The 27,968-nt window shown below is 42.0% G+C and overlaps 1 protein-coding gene across 1 annotated transcript; it reads left to right on the top strand.

Annotated features, from left to right (window-relative positions):
* Positions 1-38: 38 nt before the first annotated feature.
* On the top strand, positions 39-27,930 carry agps (alkylglycerone phosphate synthase). Its single transcript, XM_034110630.2, has 20 exons — positions 39-296; positions 3,811-3,900; positions 5,459-5,549; positions 5,655-5,775; positions 5,945-6,019; positions 7,035-7,106; positions 7,867-7,946; positions 9,698-9,778; positions 10,910-11,035; positions 11,316-11,424; positions 15,077-15,204; positions 15,735-15,786; positions 17,358-17,434; positions 17,519-17,631; positions 19,231-19,300; positions 20,007-20,068; positions 22,037-22,126; positions 23,388-23,487; positions 23,651-23,708; positions 27,404-27,930. Exons 1-20 carry the CDS (start codon positions 112-114, stop codon positions 27,523-27,525), a joined length of 1,902 nt encoding a protein of 633 aa, XP_033966521.1. The 5' UTR covers positions 39-111; the 3' UTR covers positions 27,526-27,930.
* Positions 27,931-27,968: the final 38 nt, after the last annotated feature.

The raw sequence follows: 27,968 nt of genomic DNA, 5'->3' as shown, positions 1-27,968 counted from the left end.
CTGACAGTAATTTTTCCGACGGTCTGTGAACGCGGCGCACTTTCCCTGCGCTGACCTCTGACAGCCGCTCATGGATCCGCTGCTCCCTCCCTTCACAAACAAGGAAGCAGCATGGCGTCCAACAGCAGCGGCGGCTCCGACAGGCAGCGGGTTGCACAGCAAAGACTGAGAATAATTACCGGACATTTACAGGGACGAGAAGAAGGGGACTCCACCATCATAGCCGCTGAGTGCAAAGCCGAGGGCAGCCAGACATATGTCTCCAGAGAGGAGGGGAAGACGGTGCCGAGGAGAAGGTACAAGGCTGTGATGGAGCAGTGTTTGAGGGTTCATCCTCTCTGGTTTTAGCTTGTTATTAAGTAAAACATCAGGAAACATGAACACATGAGGGTGACATGCACTGACTGACAGACTGGCTTCTCGCTCTTTCCCAAGCGTTAAAATGTAGTGATAGGTGGCTAAACCTGCTTTAATTAGCCTGCTAGCTAACGTCACTTGGCTACAGTGTCTGTATTCATTCGCTAGGATTGTGGGTGCGGCTAGCTTCACTCTCAAGAGTTTAAGGCTGGTGGTGTAGTCGACTTTCTTAAAGTTGGTCAGCTGAAGCCTTTTTCCTCTGTCTTATATTTGATCGTTTATTGTGTTATATGGCTGTTTTTCAGCGTTAGTGAGGTCCTAAAACCAAGCAGGAAGTGGCGTATCTGGCACTTTCTGATGCTACAGATAACTAAGTCATACAGTTTGATTCACTAGCTTTGCCATTCATTCAACTATCCATGCTATAATCGATACAAATAATCGTATGTGATTACATTGTAAAGCACACATGTTGGTAGGGGAATCATTAAGTACAAGAGCATTTAAAAAAAAATATATAGTTTCCTTTACTAGTTGTCAATATATGGGACACATCAGAAATAATGTAAATCATGTTAACAATAGTTGACATACATAAACTTCTCTGTCTCCTCTGCTGATGATCTGATTGGCTAGGACAAGTGGTGGTATGACTTTTAACCTATTGGCAGCTCATTTCCTTTTGAGGAAACGCCTTAACACGGTACTGACATCTAGTGCCAGTCTGAGATAACAGATGTAGTTAAAAGGGTAAAAGTTGCACTCAGAAGTACTAAGCATTTGGCCTTGTGAAATTAATCATTTCCTGTTCTGGTCAAAATGACATTGGGATGATAAGATGGAATATTGTGTCTTGAGGAAATGTTTGTTACATTAATTGTAAAACTGATCTTGAACACGGGGTTGAAAGTGTAGGAAGTTTGAATGTTAAGGAAACAATAATTTAACAATCAGTGTGTTTGTCCATCGATATCATCATAAGTAATATAATAGTTACATTATTACATGAAACATCAGTAAAGGGTGAATAACAACACAGAGCTGCAACAATGAATTTACTAATGAAATATGTATGTGTAATAAATCCACCGACAGAATAATTATTGCTATTTTACTTTATTTTACTACCAGTAGTACATATTTATGTACATGGCTTTCAGCCTCTCAAATATGGAAATTCCCTAATTTTCTTAGTGTCATATCCAACTAAATATTTTAGTTTTTTCAAATACATCAAATTGGCCTTTGAGAACCTGGGATGGACACTATTTTCTGACATTGTATATAGACCAAATCATTAGTTGATTATTAAGCTATATAACAATATAAAGATTAGATTAGTCAATTCTTGGTATAATTCTTGGGTTGAGCCCTTATGAATGATATATATTTTTCTGTACCAGTAACAGGCGCAATCTAACTCTGTGGCAATCATTGTCTCAGTCTTGTTTAGTCTAACATAACCACATACAATACAAGTACAAAAACACATAGTCATTGTTTGTATGGATAAGTGCCAAAAGACTTTCTCTGTTTAGCTTTTCAGCCACAACCTTTGCTGTTGTCTCGTTCTTAAAGCACCTTTCAGGCATGGTTTGTTTAGTGGTTTCAGGGAGAAATCCAGATTTTCAGGCTTTGGTATCTTGGCTCCATCAAGCTCAAACCGAAAGACAACCACACAACAATAGCGCTTGATGGGCGTGTTAGTTTAAACTGAGGTGTAGATTACTGGTTATGATTTGTACAGTGTGTTGTGCAATCAAAATGTTTTCAGCTCCACATATTCAATAACCTTATCCCAGTTTATAGTCATAGTGAGATTAGCGTCACTCTACTACAGATTGTACAGTTTAATAAAATCCTTCTAAATTCAAAATAGTGTTCCTTAGCTTAGACGACAATGTCATGCCCGTGTAGCATGTTGATATAAGAAAGCATTACAGGCTGCTACAACATCATTTGTATCCAATTTGATAGGTCTAATTAAGTCTAAGTTATTTAAATAGCACAAAACTACAACTCCCACCCATTAGAGGTCTTCACACAGCATCATTACAGCTTCAATGCTCAGGCCTTTGATTTGGATGAGGTAAAAGTTGCCCTTTACCAATGAAGAGCTAATTTTGTCAAAAAATATGAATGAAGACCTGTTGTTTGGCACCTTGCTAATCACCTTACATTGTCATAAGTGTACTTCCTGACCTTGACACACACTCGCTATATTTATTGATACATTTTTATTCAGTATGTTCAGTGGCTATGACAGCATATCAATGGTGGTGATGATTCATTAAAGTATGACTCAGTGTGTCTCTCTCATTTCTGCTCTCGCTTCTAATTTATAGGAAACTCCATTTTGGCGGGTATTAATCTCAATTATGGCTTTTACTCCACTGTGTTAGCATCCCATCCCAAGTGACCCATGAGTTATGGTTGCTGCGTGAGCTGTCTCTGCCGAGTGCCAGTGCAGCACACAAGCTCTGCTCAGTATTGCAGCATAGACAGTGTAGCGTCATCTCTGGTTGTTAAGCTGCCGTTGATTATAATGGGATATCCCTCTGCATAGTGTAGCATTTGTTAAGTAGCTAGGCTGTACTTTTATTTGGTTGCTGATTCCACCACTAATAACAGAAATTATGTCTGGTGCTTATGTGCTATATTAGTGGATATATGTTGCTGAATAATTAGCTGGAGCTTGATAGTTCAGCAAACATATTCAGACATAGACCTAATCTTAACAATTTAGCAATAATAAATTAGCTATGGTGGCTACCAGGTAGAGACTTAATGGTATGAAAATGTAATATACAAATTAAAGTAATCAAATGTAACACTGTAATCATTATTACTGTTTTATTAAACTGCCGAACATGATCAACAAGTACTGATATACACACACGTTTTATAATGAAAACAACAAAATAATAGCAGTACTATGCACTAACATTGACCCATGCACAAGTACTAAGTCCTTTTTAGAATGCTGAAATATCTCTGGACCCATATCATTGCCTTATGCAATGTTTTTGATGACTCCAAACTAAACCATGTTGCATTCTTCATCCTGGAGACTGTTGCCTACTTTGATTGACGCTGGACATTATTTACTGTACGTTTTTTAAAGAGCGTTAGTCAAACCATGAATCTGTGTATCGCGAAGCTGGTAACGGTTTCATCCATACTAACAGGTGCCATACATTTAAATAATATTAATTTAAGGGATGGGAAAAGGTTGAGGGCACAGGAGGAACGTCTGATGGATACGTTATCTGAAGGTGTTGCTTCTGCCTCTGCATTGGTGTGCCCGTCTGCACCCCATACTCTACAGCTGCCAAGCATTGCCAATATGTCTGTTTAAATTTCAGCGATAGTGTTTCATCTCGTGTCTTGACGTTCAGTGTAAGGGTTATACATTTTATGTTTTAATATCTCCTATTATTTGTTTCTCCACAGGCAGGAAATCATGAAATGGAACGGCTGGGGATACAGCGATACAAAATTCCTCTTCAATAAGAAAGGTCAAGCAGAATTTACCGGCAAAAGGTACTATATAATAATCACTGCTCCCAATGCTTAACTACATCTCATTCAGCCTCTAATCTTGTTCCGGTACATCCTTTGTCTCTACCTTCATACAAACCTAATGACTGGACTTCTGCCTCGATCATTTTCACAGGCCATACTGTGTGCTTTTAAAATCATTTGCTGTCCCCTTCCTACGCTCACAGCAATGTGGTGCTACTGCCACCTAGTGGTTGGCATTTGAACTGTTTATTGTCATATGAGAAGGTCACTGCTTGTGATTGTCAGCTCTCCCAAACTCAGCAGCTCGTTAGCAGAAAACACTTTACAAAACCATTTGAATGTCTGAGGGGAAACAAAGCCAGTTGTCCTCAATCTTACTAGATCTGGCTCCAGTTAACAACAGCACCTTTATCCACGTCTCCCATGACAAGAGCAGAGGTAAAGATGAGCCATGTGATTATAATCATGACATATGACTAGTCAGACTGTTAACATGGAGAACTAACACTCTGTGTATGAGGGTGTATTTTGAGTAATGAGGCGAGCTAAACAGGATGTTGCACAGCAAATGGTTTCCTCCTGTGAAAGTAGTTCATAGAAATCGCTCTCTGCCCTTTTGGAGTGAATAGCTACCTGGGTGGCGTACACAGATATCGGGGCTGTTGGAGGAATGTCACAGACAGTATTCTCCTCCTCCATGCTCTCTTCGACAGAGGCTTTCCATTATAGGGTGTGTTTCATGGTCTCGTGGACAAAGGACCGCCAGAGTCCCCTGATGGGCTGGCCCGGGCTGTGCCAGAAACTCGATTATTCAGGGGTTGAAAAGGCGGTCACATGGACAGCACTGTCACCGCTGCTCTGCTTCCCTAATAACCTCATTGGACACAACCCTCACACTCTTCTTATTAGACACAGTCCTGGTTTTAAAGGTCACCTATTATGCAAAATCCACTTTTTCATGTCTTGCATACATAAACATGTGTCCCCTCTGTGGAAAGAGATTCTGAAAGTGTCAGGAAAAAAGATTCGCTCACTTTTTGTCCTGATCCATTTATATAAAAAACCTGTCTGAAAATGAGCTGATCAGATTTTGGCCACTTTATGATGGCATAGCAATTTTTTGGCTTGTGTAACCATTAGCCAATCACCAACCAAGGTAACCCCCCCCCCCCCCACCTTATCACCCGAATCTCCTCCTAGAGCACCATTGTGTTCTTTTTAACCAAATATCTCTCAGAGGGCTGTGGGGAGGGGCTCCTTATTTTCATCTAAAGTAACAGACAGAATCAGCACTTTTGAAACAGGGCTGAAACAGAGGGGATTATGGGTAATGCTACAATGATCTGTTTGGTATTACGTGCCAAACACTTCAGAGACGTGTTTGTATATATCTGAGAACTATAATGTATTGATGAAAAACAGTATAATAGGGGACCTTTTAATGAACAAGCCCAGTGAAGCATTCAGATGTTTTCTATTTGACTTCCAATACAGGAAATCACTAATACATGAAGCGTTGATGATTCTTTTATATTCTTGTATTAATTGGATGTTTATTCAATCTGTGTTCCTTCAGGTATAGGCTAAGTGGTATGATCATCCCTGCTCTGAAGGAATGGTTCGAAGGCACGTTTGGGGCCAGTATGCAGCATAAATCTCCAGCAGCGGTGAGTGGGAATCATATTTATTTGTTGCGTCTTCAATGAATGGGGAAGAAGAACCCCTTGGTAACCCACAGTTACACATTAACACAATGGCTTTGTTTCTTTCAGCCTGTTCTGAATAGCGGTGCTGTACAGCCTCCCACTCTAAACGAGGCCTTCTTGGAAGAACTGAAGTCCACAGGTATTCCCTTCTCTCATGACGCAGAGGACCGGGTGTATCGGGCCCATGGTAAGGCATTATGGGAGAAAACGTTGCACTTGAAATTACCCAATATTCATTCTTGTTAAAATGGAGCATATCATATATGTAATGTCTTATAACTTAGTGTTTGTGTGTATGTAATGATTATATTAATATTCCTGTGGGCTCCTCATCTCATTCCTGTATTTTATTCCAGGACATTGCTTACACGAGATCTTTGCTCTGCGAGAGGGGAAAGTTGGTCGTGTTCCGGATATGGTGGTATGGCCAAGTGAGTTCAGAAGCTGTGTCATCTCTGTTTTTATTGCTTTGTTTTTTTCCTCCCACATAGCATCCCTGATCCCCCCACCTACTGGCTTAGGTGATTTAAAGGGTTGATCTCTGCAGAGGCAGGGGTATTAATATGTATGAGTGGAGGCTTAATAAGAAGCGTCAGGGGGAGGACGGTTGACACCCAATACTCCACGGTCTGGCTCTGCACACTGCACCCATGAATTATGATGCAGAGATTGGTTTTCTGTTGTCATCGCTGGCAATTTTTTATCATGCAAATGAGTGTTGACTGATGACTGAGACTTGATTAGCACCCTCCCCAATGGGCAGCAAATCACTAAGCAACGTGGGCATCGCTTCAGCTGCACCAGCACCACATTTAAATTTGGCCGAATACACACTCATTTGCTCTGCATATAATAGATATTTTGACCTGTAATTTGCATTCCTCAGTATGCCTTCCATGTCAAGCTGTGTATTTTAAGTGGAGGTTTAGTTTGTTGGACTGTAATCCGTGGGCAGAAGCTGTGTGTTTAATTGGATGGCAAAATGCACTAGAATGCAGGCATTTCTCAATGCCTCTAAAAGCAATTGAGGCCAGTCAGGCACATCCACGTAGGCGGGTATTGCCACCCTTCCCACTCGCTCACCACTCCAGTGTGAATGGATGTGAGAGCTGTGATTGGCCAGAGCACGTTTGTATTGATCCAGCACATCCCACCCCTGAGAGCAGAGCCTCATGCAGTCGGACTCCGCCTGAGGAAAGCCCCAGGCAAAATACAGTGATCAGGCAAATCAAAATGTCCCTCAGCTCTAATGGCACCGCCCATATACATGTATTTATTGTCTCATGTACACACCAAGTGTTAGGAGGCAGTTTTATTTCCTTTACAATGTGTCCACTCTGTTATTATGTTTACACTTTATTTATGAATGCAATACAGTACGGTAAATGAAAACATTCCCTTTATGATGGCCAATCATTTCTAAAATGATGTTCTGTGTCTTTGCAGACTGCCACGATGATGTGGTGAAAATAGTTGAACTGGCGTGCAAACATGATGTTTGTTTGATACCATATGGAGGTAAGTCATGATATCAATGTCTCTATGCACCATAATTAGCAGTCTCAGACTTTATGTACCGAACACTAGATGTGTAGTTGCATTTAATGTACTTTAATACATCATGTACTTTACAATTGTAATGTATGTACATTGAAGTACTATTTACACCCAACTCATGCTTCATTTTTTATTAATGAAGCCTCATTCTCACAAACTGTAAATCAACCTGGTAAACTTAGTACTTCCGTGCATTCGACGCTATGAAGAACTTGATGTTCTGTCTTTCTGCCACTGCCACTACTGTTTAATGATGGCAAAATAATCGAAAATAAAAATGGTTTTCATTATTGCAGCAGTTTCTCAACAGGTTCCTGAGTAATAAAAGTCAGTCAAATATTTAAGCAATTATATCCTGAAGCCTCCGGTCATTTTCATAGAACAAAGTCCTGATGATGGGTTATTTGCACCTTTGCTTTTTTTAATTATTTCTTTAAAACTTTATTTAACAAGAATGTCACTAAGTGCAAATATTTAAATACATTGCAGAGCCACATCCGCATTGCTTTCAGAAGTAATGAAAGTCTGATTCATGTCAGGTTTGCTACTCATACCAAATAATGTTTCTAAATATCTTTGTTTGAGATATTTGTATTCCCTAAACATTCATGTGTTGTTCTTTCACAAAAAGCCTGGGAGTATTTGTGTGAAAAACATGGAACCACTAAAGTGTCCAATGTGAGGAGTAACCACTGACTGTAACGGTTGTTTTCTCTCTCAGGAGGGACGAGTGTCTCTAGTGGCCTCGAGTGCCCAACAGAGGAAACTCGCTGCATTGTCTCCGTGGATACCTCACAGATGGTAAGTAAACACTGCACTAAGGACAATATGAACTGAAACCAAATGAAATGCTATTTGAATCAACTATAAAAATAAATAATTGAACCTAAAAAGGTCAAGTTTATGATGCTATGTCTGAAAAATACTGGTTTGCTTTAAAAAGGTGTTTCTAATTTAGTACAGTTTTTGACTTAATACTTGTATTCTATCATTTAAAATGTGAGCAAAAACACTTTAAATTTGAGTAGCTTTCTGGGTTATTTAATGATGTTTTTGAGAATGGGACACTAGTATTTATATTTCTTTTTGGCATTTTATGTGTTTTATGAGTGAATTTCCTACATTATAAGAAGAATCACAATTTATTCATAATATAAGTCACATTTTAAAATGATTTATCAAGCAGCAATATCATTTTGTTCTACCTTGTGAGCTAGAATGTGACTATGTCCAATTTTTTGCGACACAGACTATTTGTTGGATATTTGACTTCACTTGTGAAAATAAGCATTAATTTCAGCCGTAGTTAGAATTAGCGTATTTTGTTGTGTGTACGTTAGTACATCTTATTTCTTCTCTTTATGATGATAAATGTGTGAGTCGGGCACCAGCTAATATTTAAAAGATATCCCAAGCATCTCACCATGAAGGAGATGATGTTTCATTGGATATGATATGAAATGGTAAATATTGTCACCAGTACAGTACAGCCCTTTGATCCGTGCTGACAGAGCGGTGATATATACGCTGTCTGAGTTTGGTGCCACACACACCAGCCACCAGTGTTCTGTGTCAGGGGGTCAGAGGTGAGGTGGCTCCAATGGAAGCACATGAAAGGGTCTCTGTGGTTGGAACATAACGTTTATGACCTCTGGAGAATAATTGATGGAAGTAGTGAAATGACCTCCTGCAGGTAAGGGTATGCCACGTGCCCAGCGGCCTAAATAAGAGGCATATATTTGAAACTACGTGTTAAATTGAGTTTAACCTTGAGGTAACTGTCTCCGTCCCGCGGCCCTTCTGCACTCATTTATCCTCAGACATGTGACCGTCAGGCTACAAGGACAAGCAGGGGCAGAACTTAAAAAAATTCAAGAGTCAAACTGTCAAAGGACCATGGACTGCTGCTGACATGAATGTCTGGGAGCAAATTCATTTTATATGCTACACAAATATGGCCAGGATCCGTTGAATTTTCGTAATATTGGGTTGCAGATTACAATTTTCAAAATGGGGGGTTCGTTTAGCATGAAACACTTGAAATAACTAAAGGATAAGTTAAAAAAGAAAGTAGAGAGAAAGTGAGGTGAAAGAAAACTATTTCTGCTAAAAAGTTAGCAATGATTGAGAGTCAGACCTAAACATTTCAGATGTGTGTATCTCACACTGCACTGTAACTTTAATTCATGTACCTTTGTTATTCATGTTTTATTACAGTATCTTTGCTTTTTAAATGAGTCTTTTTAAATGCCATTTTATATCTTTGCTTTTAAATGAGTGTTTTTAAATGCCATGTTATAATATGCTTCTTAATGTCTTTAATTTTTGTAAAGCACTTTGAATTGCCTTGTGTTGAAAGGTGCTATATAAATAGCCTTGCCTTGCTGTTGAGGGTCTAGATATGTCAACTTAACAGAAATGGGGATATGCAACATTTATATTAAGATATTGTAACTTACACAACAGAATAGCTGTAGCTGATGTTTTTAGACAAATTAAACAAAAAGCATTAGAGAGTATTTCTATTAAACTGTTGTGTTTCCCATCCACAGAACCGCATTCTGTGGATTGACGAGACAAATTTAACGGCCCATGTGGAAGCTGGCATCGTCGGCCAGGATTTGGAGCGATTGGTAAGTACTGCTCATCCATCCATATTCATCCATGAAAGAGCTTACATTGCTGTGCCGTGTTGTGCCAACAATCAAGCTGTGCGACCATTCACATGCAGGTTGCCCACGCTCAGTCACCTTGCTACTCTGCGCTCAGTAGATTGAGCAGCGTTTAGGAGGGAATGTGAGACGTGAGCAGAGCTGAGGGGGAGAGATTAGAGAGTGAGGCGGCGGTCATGAGCAGATGGCACCATCAAGCTAATTCAGAAAAATGGAGAAGGAGCGGGCATTTGATGCAGAGGAATGCGTGAGCTGCATCTAAAGCAGGATCTACCTCTGCATTTAGACGGGGCCATTTTGATGGAGCAGATGGGTCTGCGTTAAAAACTGCCTTCCAGGGAAGTGCTGCGATAAAACAAGGCCTGACTTAACCCCTGTTTTGTGCCTCTGCAGGGGGTTGTTGTTGCACTTTAAGGTCCTTATTATTATTACTATGAAATGTTATGCCTGAAGATGCAATCTGCAAGCTGGGCAGCCTTCAGGTAAATGTGTTTGTTCCTGAAGACAGACTCATTCTCCTCAGAGCTGCAGGGACAGTGCATCTGATGGTGGTTGCGCAAAGGTTTTATGTTTAATGTGTATTATTCTCACATTCTAAGGCTATTTAACAAATAACTAAGATGTCGCTTACAGCATTCGTGGAATGGGTGGGACTGAATGTGCACAAAACTTAAATCACAACTGTTTGTATAACTTACAGCTTTACATAAACATTTAAAACTGAAGTGTACATTTGTATTTTTCCCAACAATGCCTTATCATGTCACCTGGCAGAATTCAGCCATTTTACAAATGATACAGAGAAGCAGTGGAGCTTTGCATTGCCCAGACATGCACTGATCTCTCTTTTTGTGCTCTTTCTCTTGGTTTATTTTAGGCGGTTGTAAAACATGTATGATGCCATAAAACCAGAGTTTTAGCATTGCAGCAAAACAAGAGCAGTGAAATTCAGCCTGCAGCTGCAATTATAGGTTTTCCTCGTGCTCGCTTGCACATGTTATTAAAACATTCTTCTGGGTTTACTACATCATTTCCCCCAAAACATTTTTCTCTCCCCTTTTAATTGCAACCAAAAAACCCTATTTTTTACAGCTTAATGAGAGCGGCTACTGTACGGGCCATGAGCCTGACTCCATGGAGTTCAGCTCCCTGGGGGGGTGGGTAGCAACCAGAGCGTCAGGCATGAAGAAGAACATCTACGGCAACATTGAGGACCTGGTGAGTCGCCCCCCCCTTTATCTTCCTGCTCATGTTTGTGCCAAAGGATGACAGTCAGCACACAGCTGTTCCTGCACAGTAATTAAAGAGGACATTATAAGCAGAAGCTTTGTGGACTTGACCCTCCCCTCTAAAATGCAGTGGTTAGAGTATTGGATATTACATAATGTCAATAGCCAAACACATTTTTGTCAACATTTGTAAATCTGTGAAAAATAAATCTAGACTACTGTTTTGCATATTTCTGTTTCTAATGAGTGTTTTTTATGTTGCTCAATAGGTGGTGCATGTAAAGATGGTGACCCCCCAAGGAGTGATTGAAAAAAGCTGTCGGGGCCCACGCATGTCCACGGGGCCAGACATTCACCACTTCATCATGGGCTCAGAAGGTGTGCTACCGTTCTCGTGTGATTTCAGTACAGCAGAGCATGTGGGCAGTTTGTATGTTCATGTGTGTTTGTTGTGCAAGTCTTTGTGATAAAACGGTAACATCAGGACGGTTCTCATGCTCTGGGCTTCTTACATATTAACCAGCGTTGGAGGAACAGAGAACTGGAGGGGTGTTGGTTAGGAACCAGCAAGTGTCCTCCCAGCCCCATCTGCAGTGCCCTGTCCTTGTGAATGCCCACAGAGAATACTGCCAGATGCCAGGTTCCCCCCTACATAATGAGGAGGTTCAGAGACTCTTGGCATGGCTATGTTAAACAGCTGTCGATGCAAAGTTTATATTCGCCCTACAAAGCTCAGCAATCTGCTCCCTGACTGAGCTGGGATCACTGCAGAAATCTCCATTTGTACTCATTAGAAGCCATTTCAATACCAAGAGCGCATATTTGTATATAAGAACGTATTCAAATTCAGTCACAATTTCAACATTATAAAACATTTTCAATTAACAGTTGTCAGTGATTAATGTGCTACAGCTGCTTTTTTTAAATAATTATTGTTGTTGTAAAAGACTATTTATCAAGTAAACCACCCTGAGATGTTATTATTGACAGGATCCAAACATACCATACAAATAAATACGAATAACAAAATCAACGCAAAGACATTAAATAATGGGAAAACGGAAACAAAACAGCAATTCAACCGACACACAAACACAAAAACAAACCATGTTTAAACGTGCAAAATTATGTTATCATTGATCATTTCTAAATTACCAACAAAACCCTTTTTAAAAAAAAAAGTAGTTTCTTAACTGTGCAGATCAACTCTGACATATCATTTTAATCCTATACAAACAAAAAAATTTAAACCCAGTAAATACATAAAAAAATCTTTATAACACATAACGGTAAGTAGTGGCGTTCCAGAGATGGGGGGGGGGGGGGGGTCACACGTCTCTGTGAGCAGGTGTACTTCTGGGGGGCCGGATGCTGGGACTCAGAGGTCACACCAGCAAACAGTCTCATTAAAATAATCTCCCTCATCACCCCAGAAACTGCATCCTGCGGCCTGACAGTAGGACACAACAAAGCACCACACTAAAACCCTCAACTATGCTCTGCATGTTAAGTGGAACACATCCATTTGACCAGAAATGACTGTGGAACATGGGAGCTTCTCATTCACCGCAACACAGCCGGGTCTCTCCATCTCTCTGACCTCGGGGTAGCCTGAATGCAAAGTATTTGCTTCTCTCTTCTTGCTTTAAACCGGTGTAAACAGTGGAATAATCAATGATAATAACGTTTAAACTCCTCTCAGCCGTAGAGGATGTGATGTAGGTGTGCTAATTCAATTATTTGGTTATAAAGTGGGGGCTTCACAGTGGTCATCGTTGTTTTTTCTTACTAATATCTCTTGCAGCGGAGGGACTATTCATTGGGAACGGCCCTTCTCCCTGTTTACTCCTCCTCTGAGAGGAGGTTGGTTTAATAGAGACGGTCACAGTAAAAAATGACTTAAGCTGCACTCCAGCTTTTCATTGCATTGCATCCGTCCCCAAGATAGTGTTTTTATGACCTTGCTGTTCTTATTACCTCCCTTTATTCCTCACTCACTCACCTCCTTTACTCCCTTACCACTGTGACTCCTCCCTTGTTCCTCTCTCTCTTTCTCTCCTCGCTCGCCCCCTCTGTAGCTCCTCCTGCCACTCTCAGGAAGGAGGAGCCTCTTCTTGGCTGAAGCCTAATGGAGTCACATGTTTTCCAGAGGGCCACTAGGGAGCAGCGTGTGGCATGTAGTGTCACGTTAGAGGGCTCATTAACAGACATAACAGGCGGGGGAAACCTCCCTAATATGTTTGGCAGAGATGCGTCTCTAAATGGAGATCTTCTGTAGTAACACACAACAGTCGGTCGGGGTGGGGGTCATATGATTGGTCCTTACAGATAAAATGCAGGAATAAGGACTGCAACTAACACTTATTTTTCTTGATGATTTATTTTAATTAGTTAAATGTCAGAAAACAGAGATGTCCGTTTACACTTTATTAAAACCCATTTCTAGTAACAGTCCAAAAAACATATATATTTAGTTCCCAATGATGTCAATCAAAAGAAGACAGCGTGTCACGTGTTGAGCTGGAACCAGCTAATATTTGTTTTTCTTATTTTCTGCTTAATGCAATATTCAACAATTAAATTTAATCAAAATTGTTAGTAATTATCTTTCTGTTAACCAGCAACTAATTGAATTAGTAACCATGCACATAGTATTCTGATTGTTTTCTCTCAGCAGTACCTTGTGTTGGAGTGCATGTTTTTATTCACCTAATGTTCATAAAGCAGAAAAACTGAGGATTTCAAACACTTTTCAGATTTATTGTATATAATAAATTCTGTTGCAGACTTGCAGAAAGGCAATCAGCACTCCCTAGCTTAAGTTTACTGTCAACACGGATGTTTGCATAGAAGTAGTTTTTAAGTATTATTCCCTGCCATATTTGCTGTGTAAGGTAAAGTGGATTCTCAGTTTGTTTAAACATGCAACCGACTCCTGCAGCAGCAGCGAATGGTTGATAGTTTCAGGGTCATGAGGACAGCCAGAGGTTTCAGCCATAGGCGGAGTTTGACATTTGCACTTGGGGGGGGCAAACCTTTTTTACTGACGTCAGAACACAGTCCCAACTATTGCGTGGGGTGCTACGGATACAGAAGCAATAAAACCAGCGTTCACCGCACTGAGTATGACTTTTCCACATACGAACACAACTCGTCTCGTCATGCACGCCTCATGCCCGCCGTACACACACACTCGTATGGAAGGGGCGGTCTCTCCCCCCAACAACAGTGCATTACATCTGTAAAACTTATCATAACTGTGCACATCTTATACTTATTTGATAACTACTATATCCCTTGGTTACTTGAACACGCTACAATATTATTAACCAGTGTCCTACAGTACTTAGTGCAGAAGTAGACGCCTTAAACGTCCCAGAAATTGGACGTTTTAAAAATCGCCGCATATCTTATTGTAATACAATAGCTGAATCACTTCTATGTAAAAAAAAAAAGCGAGGGAACTTGTGTCCTTAACCTCATACGTCACACACACACATCACACACACACGTCACAACATGCGACTGCTCAAAAATGAAATTATTTCAAACAAAACATGATATTATTCAGATTTGTATCGTAACAATCATTATATTACATCTATTAAAATATTGATATATACGAAATATTTGTATTGGAACAGTTTTAGATGTAGTAATGCTGTAACATATTTCAGCCACTAGGGGGGGGCAATGCCCCCCCTGCCCCCCCCCGCAAAATCCGCCTATGGTTTCGGCCTACCTGAATGTTTCTGCTCCTGTTGGCCTCGCTTCCTTTGATAGGGCTCTGCTTTATTTCTTCACAGTTTTAAGTTGATAAATCTTAGCTCACCCCCAGTGTGCGGTTGAAAACCAGATCTACTCGGTGAAATGTGAGACAAAGGTCAACCAAAGGACCCTCGGGACGCGTACCACAGACTTGTAAACAGTCTTTAAGTTCCGCTCTAAGAAGAGGTTAGGTCATATAAATTGTGCGAGCTGATTTACTTTTTTTTTTTAAATGAAAATCTTTCACTGTGATCTTCCACAGGAACCCTGGGCGTGGTTACAGAGGTCACGATGAAGATTCGTCCCATGCCAGAGTACCAGAAATACGGCTCAGTCGTATTCCCTAATTTTGAGCAGGGAGTTGCCTGTCTTCGAGAGGTTGCCAAACAGGTAACATGTTAATAATACGTTTCACTGCTTTCTCTCCCTGTCTCAACATGAGGCCGAGCCAGAAACCTTTTGAGTGTTGAAAGTTACTCAAGCTGCAATACGCCTTAACTGCAGCTCTTCACTGTCGACACAAATCAGCAAGAAATACCCCAATGTTTTTTAGTCCAAGAATGTTGCCTTAACTGCCAAGACACTGACGAAAGCTTCCTTTTATATCCTTCTTCTACAACGAAGACAGGCTGACGATGCCATTATCCCAACTTTAAAGTGCCAATTGTTCTCAGTTTTATGTTTTATTTTATTTGCACACACATAACACTGTAAATAAAATCCAGATAATGAAAAAAATGTGGAAGGAAAGATCAAGAAGCCACAAGGGTGACCTCCCTTTTTAAATAAAAAAACGACTAGCACAAAACATATAAAATAATAGAATACAAATCAATACACTGAAAACATTTCAAATCATTTGGGGGATTTACATCACATAATTTTGCCCTGTGATTCAAATAATAACTTTTGTTTTTCAGAGGTGCGCCCCAGCGTCGATACGACTCATGGATAATGAGCAATTTAAATTTGGTGAGTTTTTTTTATCATTTACAATATAAGCGAGACCGGGCTCTAAGCATTAAATAGTACTGCTGTCATTACATCTTGTATGTGAACATTACTCTCATTTAAGCTATCTGAGTGATGTGTGGTGATCACTCACAGAGTAAGTAGGACTTTATCTGACCTGGTTTTCATTTTCAGGAAGTGTGTTCTTTAGGAAATAAATGTAACCTTTGGCTTTGAACATATCACAGCAGGCATTTAACCAGCAGACTGATTTTAATTATATGTAGTTATTTAGAGTTGAAAACATCCTGTATTTATGGGTCAATATTGATGTGGGGAATACCTCTGAGAGAAGAACAATGAATGGCAGTGGTACAGCATGCAATGATTTTACCTTCAACAACACTGAATTGTTAAATTGATTATTATTTTTGTAACACACACACACACACATACACACACACACACACACACACACACACACACACACACACACACACACACACACACACACACACACACACACACACATACACACACACAGCTGACAAATTGAAGCTAGGTGAAAAATGACCCTGGTCAAAATTAAGTAGTTGTTACATTGAAGTTTTATGATCTTGTTTCCTAAGGTCTCGTGGAATGCATCTGGCATTGCCAGAGATCTCTGTAAAGTTCCCCAGTCTCCGGGGATCTCATTATCTCCCCTATATTTTCACTTTTCACAGAGTCGCACTTCTTAGCATTAAGCAGGGAAGATGAAGCGACCAGGTTTTTCACTAATGACTAAAACTCATGGCTCTATGATACCTTCTTGGGCTTATTAGTGGCTTGTCCTCACTTGTAACCTTGTTGGCTGTTTAGTAAGAAGGGTAGATGTATTCACATTCTTCATCAGATTGGGACTACAAGTACAATTTAGAGCTGCCTGTCTTGATCCACAAGATGAAAAACGAAAAGGATGTGGTAAGTAGCAGCGTGTTGATATGCAAAGAAAATACCACACCACAGATGGGAGAGTCAAAAGTAAAAATATGCACAGTGTAGGTATAATTTTCTCTCTCAGGATGTTGAGTATTTAATTAACAAGTATGATGGCTGCGAGAGACCCAAAGACCTGCAATCAAATTTTGGAATGGAAACAATTAGGACACTAAGTGATGAAGAGACATGGGGGGAAATAAATGAACTGTTAAGTCTCTGCGACATCACCCGTGACTTCGCCGCAGTGATTGATAACCATCCCATTGGCCCCAGCCCCTCATTTTCGCTTGTCCACAGGCGCTTTTGTGCGTCCGATCAGAAATAAATCAAAAAGTGTGGGTGAGGAAGACGGATATCGCTGTGTCAACCCCACTTCCCTTCGGAAACCCTCTGATTTATAGTCGCTGTCGCTGGCAGCCACTGGCCAGTTGTAAAGTTATTCAAATGTTACCATTTATTTTTTCCTCCTTTTGTTTGAAACCCCAAATAAATCTGACTGGCTTGCCCTCTCAGAGCGCTGGAGGATGTAAGCTCAAGCTGCGTATGACTAATGTGTGAAAAGTCGGTCCACATCTTTGTGAACAGATGGAGCTTATCTTATATTTTCACAGGTCATGCCCTGAAGCCTCAAGTATCTTCCATGTTCACATCCTTTCTGGACGGCTTGAAGAAGTTTTACGTCACCAAGGTAAAATAAAATAGATGTGAATATCACCAGTTGCTTGGCTCAAGTGCTTTTTAATAAAAAATGAATCTATTCTTTAATCACCAGTTCAAAGGGTTCGACCCGGACCGCCTGTGTGTGGCCACCCTGCTGTTTGAGGGGGGCCGGGAGAAGGTCCTGCAGCACGAGAAGCAAGTTTATGACATCGCTGCCAAATTTGGGTAAGCCGTTTTATCTCTCTTAAAACAAAGCGTGTTACAGAGATCAGTTACAGATCCCGACCGTGTAAAGCGCAGAAATGACAAAGCATGGTGAGGCTTTGAACATAATGCCCGAAGCCCTGATGTCACTTTATTTAACCAGCCGTTATGTAGTAGCAGTGAAAAGGATGGAGAGGCACAGTTACACACTTCAGACGTGGTCTCCTACTCAGTAGTTTGTCTCTGTGTGAGTTGATGGATCACCTGTGGATGTCCTCCTGTCAGGCCAGCTTTTCTGTTAAAGTAGGTGTGGTGTGGGCGGGGGTGGGGGGGGCACAGCTCCCCTCAGGACAGCGCGGGGCGAGAAGACGCAGCCTGGGAGTGCTTGGCTGTTGTGATTGATCATTAAACGGATCAATGAGGACTTTGGTGGAAATCAGTTCCCTGTCAGCCGGAGAGGGATGCTCTCTCTATCCTCTGCCTGGTTTAGACCCACAACAATGAATTCATAGATGAGTTCATCCCCAACATTGTTGTGCCGTCCAACTTGTTCATTTATGATTCTGAGATGGCTCTGATGCTTTAACACATTGTTTGAACTGTGAAATGTGCACTGTTCGAAGCAATATGTTCTGTGCATAATCATTAGTAGTTCAAATAGTCTATTCTTAGGGTGTTTTTATTTTTTTGTTTTATAAATGGAAAACATTCAATTGTTTATTTTGGATATAATAAAAACAAAATTCAGTCTGCTTTTATCACCACTTAATTTCACTTGACTTTCTGGTCGACTATGTGGTCGGCACCCTGTTGCTGCAAAAAGAACTGCTTTTTAGGAACAACCAGATTTGGTTTAACCTCACACTGATTAATGGGTTTAAACCAAATCGGTTCACTTTAACTTGAGAGTAAGTCAAAGGCAAAATATCAAGCTTTATGTAAACGGTGCATAGAAATAAACATGAAGATGTTTATTTTAAGGATCAACTTAAAAGATAAAAGAACATATAGATGTATTACTTATTAGTCAGAAACAATAGGTCATTACAAAACAGATTTAAACGGGGGACCAAGCGGAGCTGCTGTGCTCCCCACCGGCGTGTCAGTGATTTTTCTCCAGGGTAAATCTTATGGATTACATATTACTGTTATTCTCTGGCTCAGCGCCCAGACCTGCAGGTAGCTGGAGCGCTGCCCTGGTGACCGCCAGCAATTAAATCATAAGAAACTTGTCAGTTACATGCAGCATCCTCTGCTTTATTGCATTATTACAAATACATTGTGATCAGCCATCAGATCAAGTGCCAGTGATGGATTGGTGCGGTTCTGTGAGGAATATTTTCTTGTGGTGTTGGGTAAAACAGGAAGAAGGGTGACAATCGATATAGTGATTTTCTAATGAGCATGGCCTGATTAGTTTGGGTGGTGGATGAAAATCTGATTACCCACTGCAGGTGATGGATGTGTGGCTGACCTGTGGCGATGCACCGAGCAAAGCTTCATTGATCTGAACATTGTTGGATTGACAGGCTCCCAGGCCGCTGTTGTGAGGCGAGCCGTCGGACCAACAAAGCTGAAAGAAAAGAGCTGTTAAATATTAACCCTGTTATCTTCTTCCAGGGGGCTGGCAGCTGGAGAGGACAATGGGCAGAGGGGCTACATGTTGACCTTCGTCATCGCTTACCTCCGGGTGGGTCACTTCTCTTGCTTTTTCTCTGTCTGCGCTGACGGGCAGGTGGGGCGGGCGGGATGGCGCAGGCTGACAGCAGATAGGATAGCGAACAACACAGAGAGGCGGCAGAATGCGACCTCGGGAGGTCTCTGATTTGATCTGGTCACAGTTGTTGTCAGGGTGTCTAACACTGAGGTATCTACACCATGAGGAGAGCACAGAGGCTGCAGTCAGAGGACAATGGAGAGTTGTCTGAGGTCAGTCCTGTCAGGGAGGCCTTTTGATCAGCACAGAAACAAGCAAGGAGTTTAAGTGCACTTATATAACATATATAAAGCTCTCTGCTTTCTTTAGTCATATGCTTTCTTAAACTCAGCTGTAAATATATAAATGATAGCCTGAAATGTAGGCATGTTCTACCTTTACAAAATAGCTTTTCACTATAAACTTTCGCCTTTTGTTTATGCACTTTATTTTAAGCCACTGAAAACAAAGCTTTTGTAACGTGACGAGTTTCACAAACTCCATTTTCAAAGATGGTGTGTAGAAATGTTGATGTGTGGACCGTGTGGGGTAACATCTGATTCATGTAGCTTTTACAGTAATTGGATTACTTAAGGGCATGTAAACCTTTGTCACCTGATGTTAGCTGGTATCCTGGTTTCTTGTGATGATGTCAATGTACTGAATAACCATTAACAGCCTGATCTTGTTCTCTGAGCAGGACTTGGGGATGGAGTACTATGTGATCGGGGAGTCCTTCGAAACCTCTGTGCCCTGGGACAGGTAAACACCTTAATATGAGCAGTTTAATTTAAATCACATTTTTCTTTTCTCTCCTCCCACACAGTCAGTCCTCAGAGAGCCTTGTGTCTTCCTCCTGCTCCTGTTTCCCCTCCTTTCTTGTATTTCTCTTTGCCTCTCTTTGACATTCACCTTCAGGCCCCCCCCCCCCCACCTATTAACTGGCTTTGGGTTGGCAGAAGGTTCCTCAGCTTACAAACCCGCCATTACTGACACACACACACACACACACACACACACACACACACACATACATACACACACACACAGGGACGTGCACAGGTACGGCCCTTTTTGGCTGACCTGTCCCTCTGGAGAGAGCGAGAGTTTTTTTTTTCGTTTTTTTCTGTTGTGGTCGAATCAACATGATAAGCCCACAATTAGTATTGTAGTGTATCGCTACGGTAAACACACCAGCTTCATTTTTCTTCTACTACTTCTTCTTCTCCTTCTTCTTACATGTAATTGCCCGCGACATTTTCAATGAAGAACTCATTCCACAGTATGACCACTAAAGTGTTTTAAACCACGACGGCCTACGTTTTTATTATTTATGTTCTATATCGCTAAGTGTGTGATAACACATGTTAGGCCTCTATTATTTATTATAGGCTACTGTAGGCCTATTGGTGCCGGTGCGTTAAGACCACCTCTAGTGTCGGATTTTGGAAAATGGATTTTGAGTTTTCTCATGGCAGGGACTTTACTTCCTCTTGACACCGTCGGTTATTTACAAAAAAACACCTACATATACTTGTTATTGTGCTTCTGTCTTTCTGTGTCTTTTCATCTGCTCCGTAAACTCCTATTAAACACTCCCTCGACGCGCCGCTCACTCTCTTTTCTTGATCGCCCTCTCACAGGAGAACCCTTCACTGCCCACTTCATTGTAGGATTTCTGCCATGTGTCTACTTTAATTTGACCATCTCTGTTATTAAGTTATGGAATACTAACACACACACACACACACACACACACACACACACACACACACACACACACACACACACACACACACACACACACACACACACATACATACATATATATAATATACAAACACACACACATATATATAATATACAAACACACACACACACACACATATATATAATATACACACACACACACTGAGAAAGATTTATCTTATTGTGCGCTGTGTAAGAAATGTAATATTAGTCACATATTTATCCCACACCCACATGTGGTGTGATCTGCATTCTCTCCATGGTTTCATCATCATTTTGTCAGACATGCACACACAAGCAGGAACACACACAAGCAGGAACACACACAAGCAGGAACACACACAAGCAGGAACACACACAAGCAGGAGCACACACAAGCAGGAGCACACACAAGCAGGAACACACACAAGCAGGAGCACACACAAGCAGGAGCACACACAAGCAGGAGCACACACAAGCAGGAGCACACACAAGCAGGAGCACACACAAGCAGGAGCACACACAAGCAGGAGCACCCACAAACAGGAGCACACACAAGCAGGAGCACACACAAGCAGGCACACACACAGCTTCCGTGTTGTGTAACATGCCTGACGGGAGGGACCAGAGATCAGGCACTGAGGCGAGCATATGTGCCTGGCTCATTACGCCCCCGCTCTCTTTCCATCCTCCACACACGGCTGCACATACTTCGGGATGGCAGCCATTTCCCCAGCAGTGGGAACCTCTCCCACAATGACCGTCGTGTTAGTCTCCTCCTCTTCTCTTTTCTGGCCCTATCCCTTTTTTTTAATCTTAATAATTTAGCATTGCTTGTAATTTTACTTCTATATAAGTTCCTATACATTTGAGTATTGTTTTTTAAATGTAAAAATACCACAGTTTCGACTGCTGTTGTGATACTTCAAAGCCATTTGACAATTCTGTTTTACTATGTTTATTAGTTTTTTTCCTAATTCAGGTTTTCTTTTTTATTTCCAGGGTGTTGGACATTTGCCGGAACGTGAAGGCACGCATCATTGGGGAATGCAAAAACAAAGGAGTGCAGTTTCAACCGTTATCCACATGCAGGTAATGTTTGTAAATGTCCATTTGAAACCACATTTTGGTTAATTAAAAATAACTCAAATCTCCCAAGCCCTGGTATCATTAAACATTATTGGAGAATAGTGCAGATACAATAACCGAGGTTTGATATCAACACCGGAAAACATTTGAACTTAAATATACACTTTTTCAAATGTTTTTTCCTACAAAACTCCTCTGAAATACGACAAAGTTCTCATATATTGAAGTTTAAGGCTGGCTTTATTTCTATATTTTTGTTATTGCCAACAAATCCCATGAAAAACCAAAAAACATCAATGTGTCAGACTTCATTTACATATCTGTGGAACTTTAATCCCATTTATTTACCCCAGGCTTAAAGAATCTGAACAGACATTCATGGCCACCTTTCGGTACTGGAAGTCATCAAAACACAACATTTAGTTTGACCAAACTAATATTGAGGCTGTATACCCAGCATTACCCCGGACCCCTGGTGAGTTAGCAAAGCCACACAACCAGACAGACGGACCAACGGTCAGACGGACAAACTAACAGACGGCGAGCCGGTCGAGGTGCACCAGGCTTCTGCTCTCTGATTGCGGACAGATTAGGCCTCAGCCTGATTATGCGACAGCCATTCATTTCCCGGCTGCAGTCTGTCACATGATTGATTTGTCCATTTAACCTCTAGAACAGTCAGTGTGCCAGGTGATGGGCCATGTCAAATGAACAAGGGCTCTGCACCCTGCTCCTCCACGGGGAACAAGGCCAGAGACGGAGAACATGCAAATTAGAGAAGCATTTTATTCTTAATAAAATGTTCTTTGACACATTCCAGATAGGAGAATATAAGCTTCATGTTATTAGGAAGCAGACACACAGTTTAATTTACTGTGTTTCCTACCAAACTGATAACATGTTCAGTCCCGCATCAGTGAGTCATCCCGTTACCTGCAGCACAAATGTGGCTCAGATGATTCAGTAAAGCATTTGATGGCCATTTAATGTCTGATAATGTCACGTTATTAAAGGTGACAGTGCTTTCACGCTGCCTCCGCTTTCAAGAAACCATGAAAGGAATTGAGGTCAGGGGTTCACCAGGGAAAGCCATACCTCCCACTTAACTTCGTCTTCCAATTATAAGAAGAAAAAGCATTTATTGGATGAAAAGGGAACGATTTGACAAAACCCTGCTCTTTGTATGTAAACTGGATTTTAAATGCTGAAGGAAACATTAAAGAAGTCTTTGCTGCTTGTGTAAACATGACTCTTTCTCCTACAGGGTGACTCAGACGTACGATACTGGTGCCTGTGTCTACTTTTACTTTGCCTTCAACTACAGGGGACTCAGTGATCCAGTACACGTGTATGAACAAGTGGAGGTATGACCAGTTACATTTATATCCACTTTAACGCATGGCCCAGTCCTTCCATAGATCATAATTACATCTGATGTGATGATGGGTTGGATTTCCAGCAAGTTGGAGAGTTCATTTCAGAATATTGTATTGTATAATAATTCTGGTCTTATATTTTTTTCCCCAGCGTGCAGCGAGAGAAGAGATCCTTGCCAATGGAGGGAGCTTGTCACATCACCATGGAGGTACTACAACGTGAATAATACAGAAAATATTTGGTCTGATTTGGCAAACATCATACAGTTGCACATAATTTTGCTCGTAAAATATTGAATGGGGCGTCATGATATTTTACCCTTCTCCTTGATTATAATTTGTGAAAAGAGGTTGCACTCAGAAGCACAGGCAGGATGGCGAGTTCTCCCTGTGTTCTCTTCCATGCTAGCGAGCCGACGGCCAGCTGTAAATGTGAATTTGGTCGGAGGTCTTTCATCGCTTCCTTCACACGTCCAAAATATGTTCCTGCCGATGAATGGCTCTGACTCTGCTATTTGTTCATCTCAGCAGTGACCAAATGAAACGTGAGCATTGGGGGCGGTGGAACAACTCTCAGGGCCCCATCAGGGCTAACCGAAATGGCTGCCTTATCTATATTGCCATCCGCCTCGCTGTTTTCATACATCACTTCGGGCTATTCATCAACCTGTCAAAAACAGTATGCAGTGAATCAGCTGCGATATTAAATCACAATTTTTCCTGAAGGCAGGGACGGGTTCAAAATTAAAAGATTGCTAATAAAAAGGAGGAGGCGGCGGGGCCGGGGTAAATGATGCCGCCGTTATCGCCGGCTGTATACTGACCTCCAAACGGTGGCCCAGCCACCCCGAGCAGCACGGGGAGGTGACAGGGGGGGGGGGGGGAGGGGATATTGATGCAGCTCCCGCGTGCGGGGCCCACTCTGTAATTGTGATTAATAACAGTGGGCTTTGCTATCTGAGCGCAGACAGGCCGGTTTGTCTGCCCACAATCAGTGCTTGACAAATGGAGCTAGTTTCACTGGGTTTTGTGTATCAAACAAAACAGATGTAGTCAAGGATGGTGAGGTGGGAGGGCACCGCAGGAAATATACATTTTTGTGGCCCTGTATTTACAGCAGGTCAGTGTTGAGCTGCGTGGGCGTGGGTAAGGGAATCTGGGCGTGTAGAGCTCTTTCTCTGCGGGACATGATACTCAGCTATCAGCACCACGTGTTGACTGCTGTCCATCACACACATTTCAACTACTTGATTTGGAGTCAGGTTTATGGCTTACAAGAAGATCTGGTATATGTGTGATTATATGCTGGATCTGAAAGCCAGCACGTTGGGAGAAATGTCCTCTTTAACTAGGTCACCAGTGTCGCAGCGGTGAAGAGTTGTTGAACATCCATCACCAGGAGAGTCATCCATCTATCAGCCAATACTCCGGCTCGGCCATATCACACGATGCAGGGCCGCTACCTTACCCTGTTTTTCAAGCCCTGACCCCCATTTGTCAAAGAAGCTTGGGGAGAGCGTGTAGAGGGGTCGAGGCTCAGCGCGGCCACTACAGTCTCCTCTGTGTGAGGGTCACCCCGGGGTGCCCAGCATCTGCACCTCACGTCGCCGCACTGCAAAACTCCAATCTCGCTAACTCTGCCAACCGCACCTCCACCCAGGTCACTGCACTTGGAAAATAGAAAAATGACCTGATTCAGTGAAGTTCTTTTCTCCCTGTGCTTCCCTGAGCGTTTCCACACAAGAGAAATATGACACTTTTTAAAAAGAAATCTGTCATTTCTTGAAATAACTACCTGCTCTTCTTTGCATGTCTCAGCTGCACAGACCTAGTCTGGCGAGATTGATTGCAATAGCAAGCGAAAAGGAGAGAATATGACAAGATAGATGTGTAAATTATCACAGTGATGGAGGCAATGATGCAGTCCCAGCACCTTCTGTTTTCTCTCCGTTTCCTGAGAGGAGGGAGGGATGGAGGTGGGACGAGGAGGGAGGCCTGAAGAGGAAGAGGTTGTGGAGAGCGGGGTACTTTCTTAGTTATTGGGTAGCAGCTGATGGGTCCTTCTGTCACCATCTGGAGGTGTGTGTGGTACCAGAGCCCCCGGTGACCCCGCTGTCGTCCCTGTTTTGTCAGGGGACGGGCCTCCCTAGCCTCATGGCTGATCCCCATCTGGGCTTCCTGGCTGGAGCCTCATCACAGGCCTTCCCTCAACATGCCCTGTGAACACTGGAGCTCCCCAAACTGGTGATGCAAAGAGAGGCGTGCAGAGAGCGGGGCAAAAGCCTGTGAACATTCCCGTTATACACCGCGCTTTGTTTAGACCTCCCTATCTAATCTCAAGAGATTACACTGCTGCTTTCAAGTGTTTACTCAGCGAGCAGCACCTGTTCTGAGCTGCTCTGTTCTCAAATGTATCTTTTGACTTTTGTGATATAGTTATCGTGTTTCTTTTAAGTTGACACGACCCCCAAAAGTACAATTAACCCTGCTATCATCTGACATGTTTAAACGTTTCCTGCCTTTTGTGTTACATCCATCGTGTAGCGTAAAGTCCTTTAAAGGCCCTTTGCTTTTTCTCCTATATTTCTTTGATAAAGACTAGTTTTCTCTGTTAGATGTTTAAACTTCTAGCGGTGCAGTGGTCTTTAAAAGTGCATCAGTCCAAGATAAATTAGGCTGGCACTTACATCTGCAACAGTTCATTCAATTATCAATTCGTATTTTTTGGGGTATATGTGTTTTAGTTAAAAATAAATGAGAAAATGAGCGCAAACAAAAATATATAGAACATTTGAATACCCTACTATTTAAGAATGTTGCTATAAAAAACCTTTCATTTCGGAATATGTAGCATAATACTGCAGAGCCCATTTAGTAAGTGAGTAAATTGTACCTTAGTGGTTCAACGACCTCAACATATTTGCACAAATAAGAAGCCAAAATGACACTGAGTGAGTCTGAGGCTCTGATGCCACGGGCTGTTGTCCTTGTGTGTCATTCTTCTGCATTTCTTTCTCTTTCTCAAATATATATAAAAAAGAAAAACTCACAAATGTTCAAACCCTCCCCATCTACAGAAAGCTCTACATCTATTTCAATTGACATATTTTGGCTAATGAATTGCTTAAAATCAAAGTTTCTATTTTATTTGAAGTTTTCTAACAATAGTTTGGCTCTCCAGTGAGGTTTGTCCAGTCCTCCGCAGCCACCAGACCTCTCGTTGGCTCCAGACTCTCCGCTGAGAACCTGTCGGGCACAGGCGCCGTGGAGGATGTCTGAGTGGACAGCTGGAGAAGCAATGGGCACCCTCACTAGGCCTGGTGCCACCGCCTCCCTCGCTCCTCAGGTTGGGGGTTTTGGAGGAGGGAGGGCGTAGAGCGGCTGAAAGCCAGAGTCCTGCTGACAGAGGGCCATTGTGTGGGTGGCTCTGGCCCCCTGTTGGTGATCGGGCCGGTGTCAGAGGGCGCCGAGCGGCGTTCGGGACAAGAGAGCACAACACGCCTCGCGGGTCAGCCAGAGGAGCGTGCTCGTGTGCACAATGAGACAGAAACATACAGACAAACACTCCAGCAACTCTGGGGGGGGGGGGGGAGCGGTGGCTCAAAGAGCGAGGGAGCCGGGGACGGCCCGCTACAGCCGCCAGCCGGCCCCTCCTCTGGGAACACACAGAGCCTAATGAGTTTGATAGTCTGCTGAGCTCCATAAATCATGCCATGCAAAACATTTCTCCTCTCTGAATAAAAGCATTTATCACCCTCTGTTTATTCACTCACTCTCACAAGATTGATTGGCTCCCAGCAGCCCGCTGAGCAATCAGCCGTGCCGATTCCTCCATTTCTCCCCCTCGGTCGTCTTCCTTCAGTTTGTTTGTTTATTTATTTATTTTCTCTCCTCTGTCATTCAGTGGGAAAACTTCGGAAGGAGTGGATGAGAGAGACCGTCTCCAATGTCGGCATGGGGATGCTCCAGTCTGTCAAGGACTACGTGGACCCCAAGAACATCTTCGGAAACAGAAACCTTCTCTAAATTCCCCGCTCACCTTTATCTTACCTTTTTCTAAAAAAGCATCTTGTGCATCTTGGATTAATTGTTACTAAATGTGAACTAAAAATGCACAGACATTTTTCATCAAGTGTCAATCAGTGCCATTTATTGATTCACCAAAACCTTTTATTTTACGTTATATTGCACTAAATATGCTGTAGCAATCATCCTCACTCACGGTGAAGATCATCTTGCGGTTTAATCACTGCCTCAACTTGTTGTTGGAGCTACAGCCATGATGCAACAAAACCTTTATTTTTTGTCATATTTTCTTACGCATTTCCTAAATATTCTTGCCAACATGGTTAATTGTTGTGTGTGTGTGTGTGTGTGTGTGTGTGTGTGTGTGTGTGTGTGTGTGTGTGTGTGTGTGTGTGTGTGTGTGTGTGTGTGTGTGTGTGTGTGTGTGTGTGTGTGTGTGTGTG

Source organism: Pseudochaenichthys georgianus, chromosome 21 (assembly GCF_902827115.2).
Source record: "Pseudochaenichthys georgianus chromosome 21, fPseGeo1.2, whole genome shotgun sequence".
Taxonomy (NCBI): domain Eukaryota; kingdom Metazoa; phylum Chordata; class Actinopteri; order Perciformes; family Channichthyidae; genus Pseudochaenichthys; species Pseudochaenichthys georgianus.
The sequence above is the reverse complement of the archived record's forward strand: the minus strand, read 5'-3'. Positions and strand labels throughout refer to the sequence as shown.

Excerpts from the sequence above, each read along its gene's own strand:
- agps (XM_034110630.2), top strand. The coding sequence starts at position 112 with ATGGCGTCCAACAGCAGCGGCGGCTCCGACAGGCAGCGGGTTGCACAG. Across the intron at positions 17,632-19,230 it reads GACATCGCTGCCAAATTTGG|GGGGCTGGCAGCTGGAGAGG; the intron begins GTAAGCCGTTTT and ends ATCTTCTTCCAG. Across the intron at positions 22,127-23,387 it reads CAACCGTTATCCACATGCAG|GGTGACTCAGACGTACGATA; the intron begins GTAATGTTTGTA and ends TTTCTCCTACAG.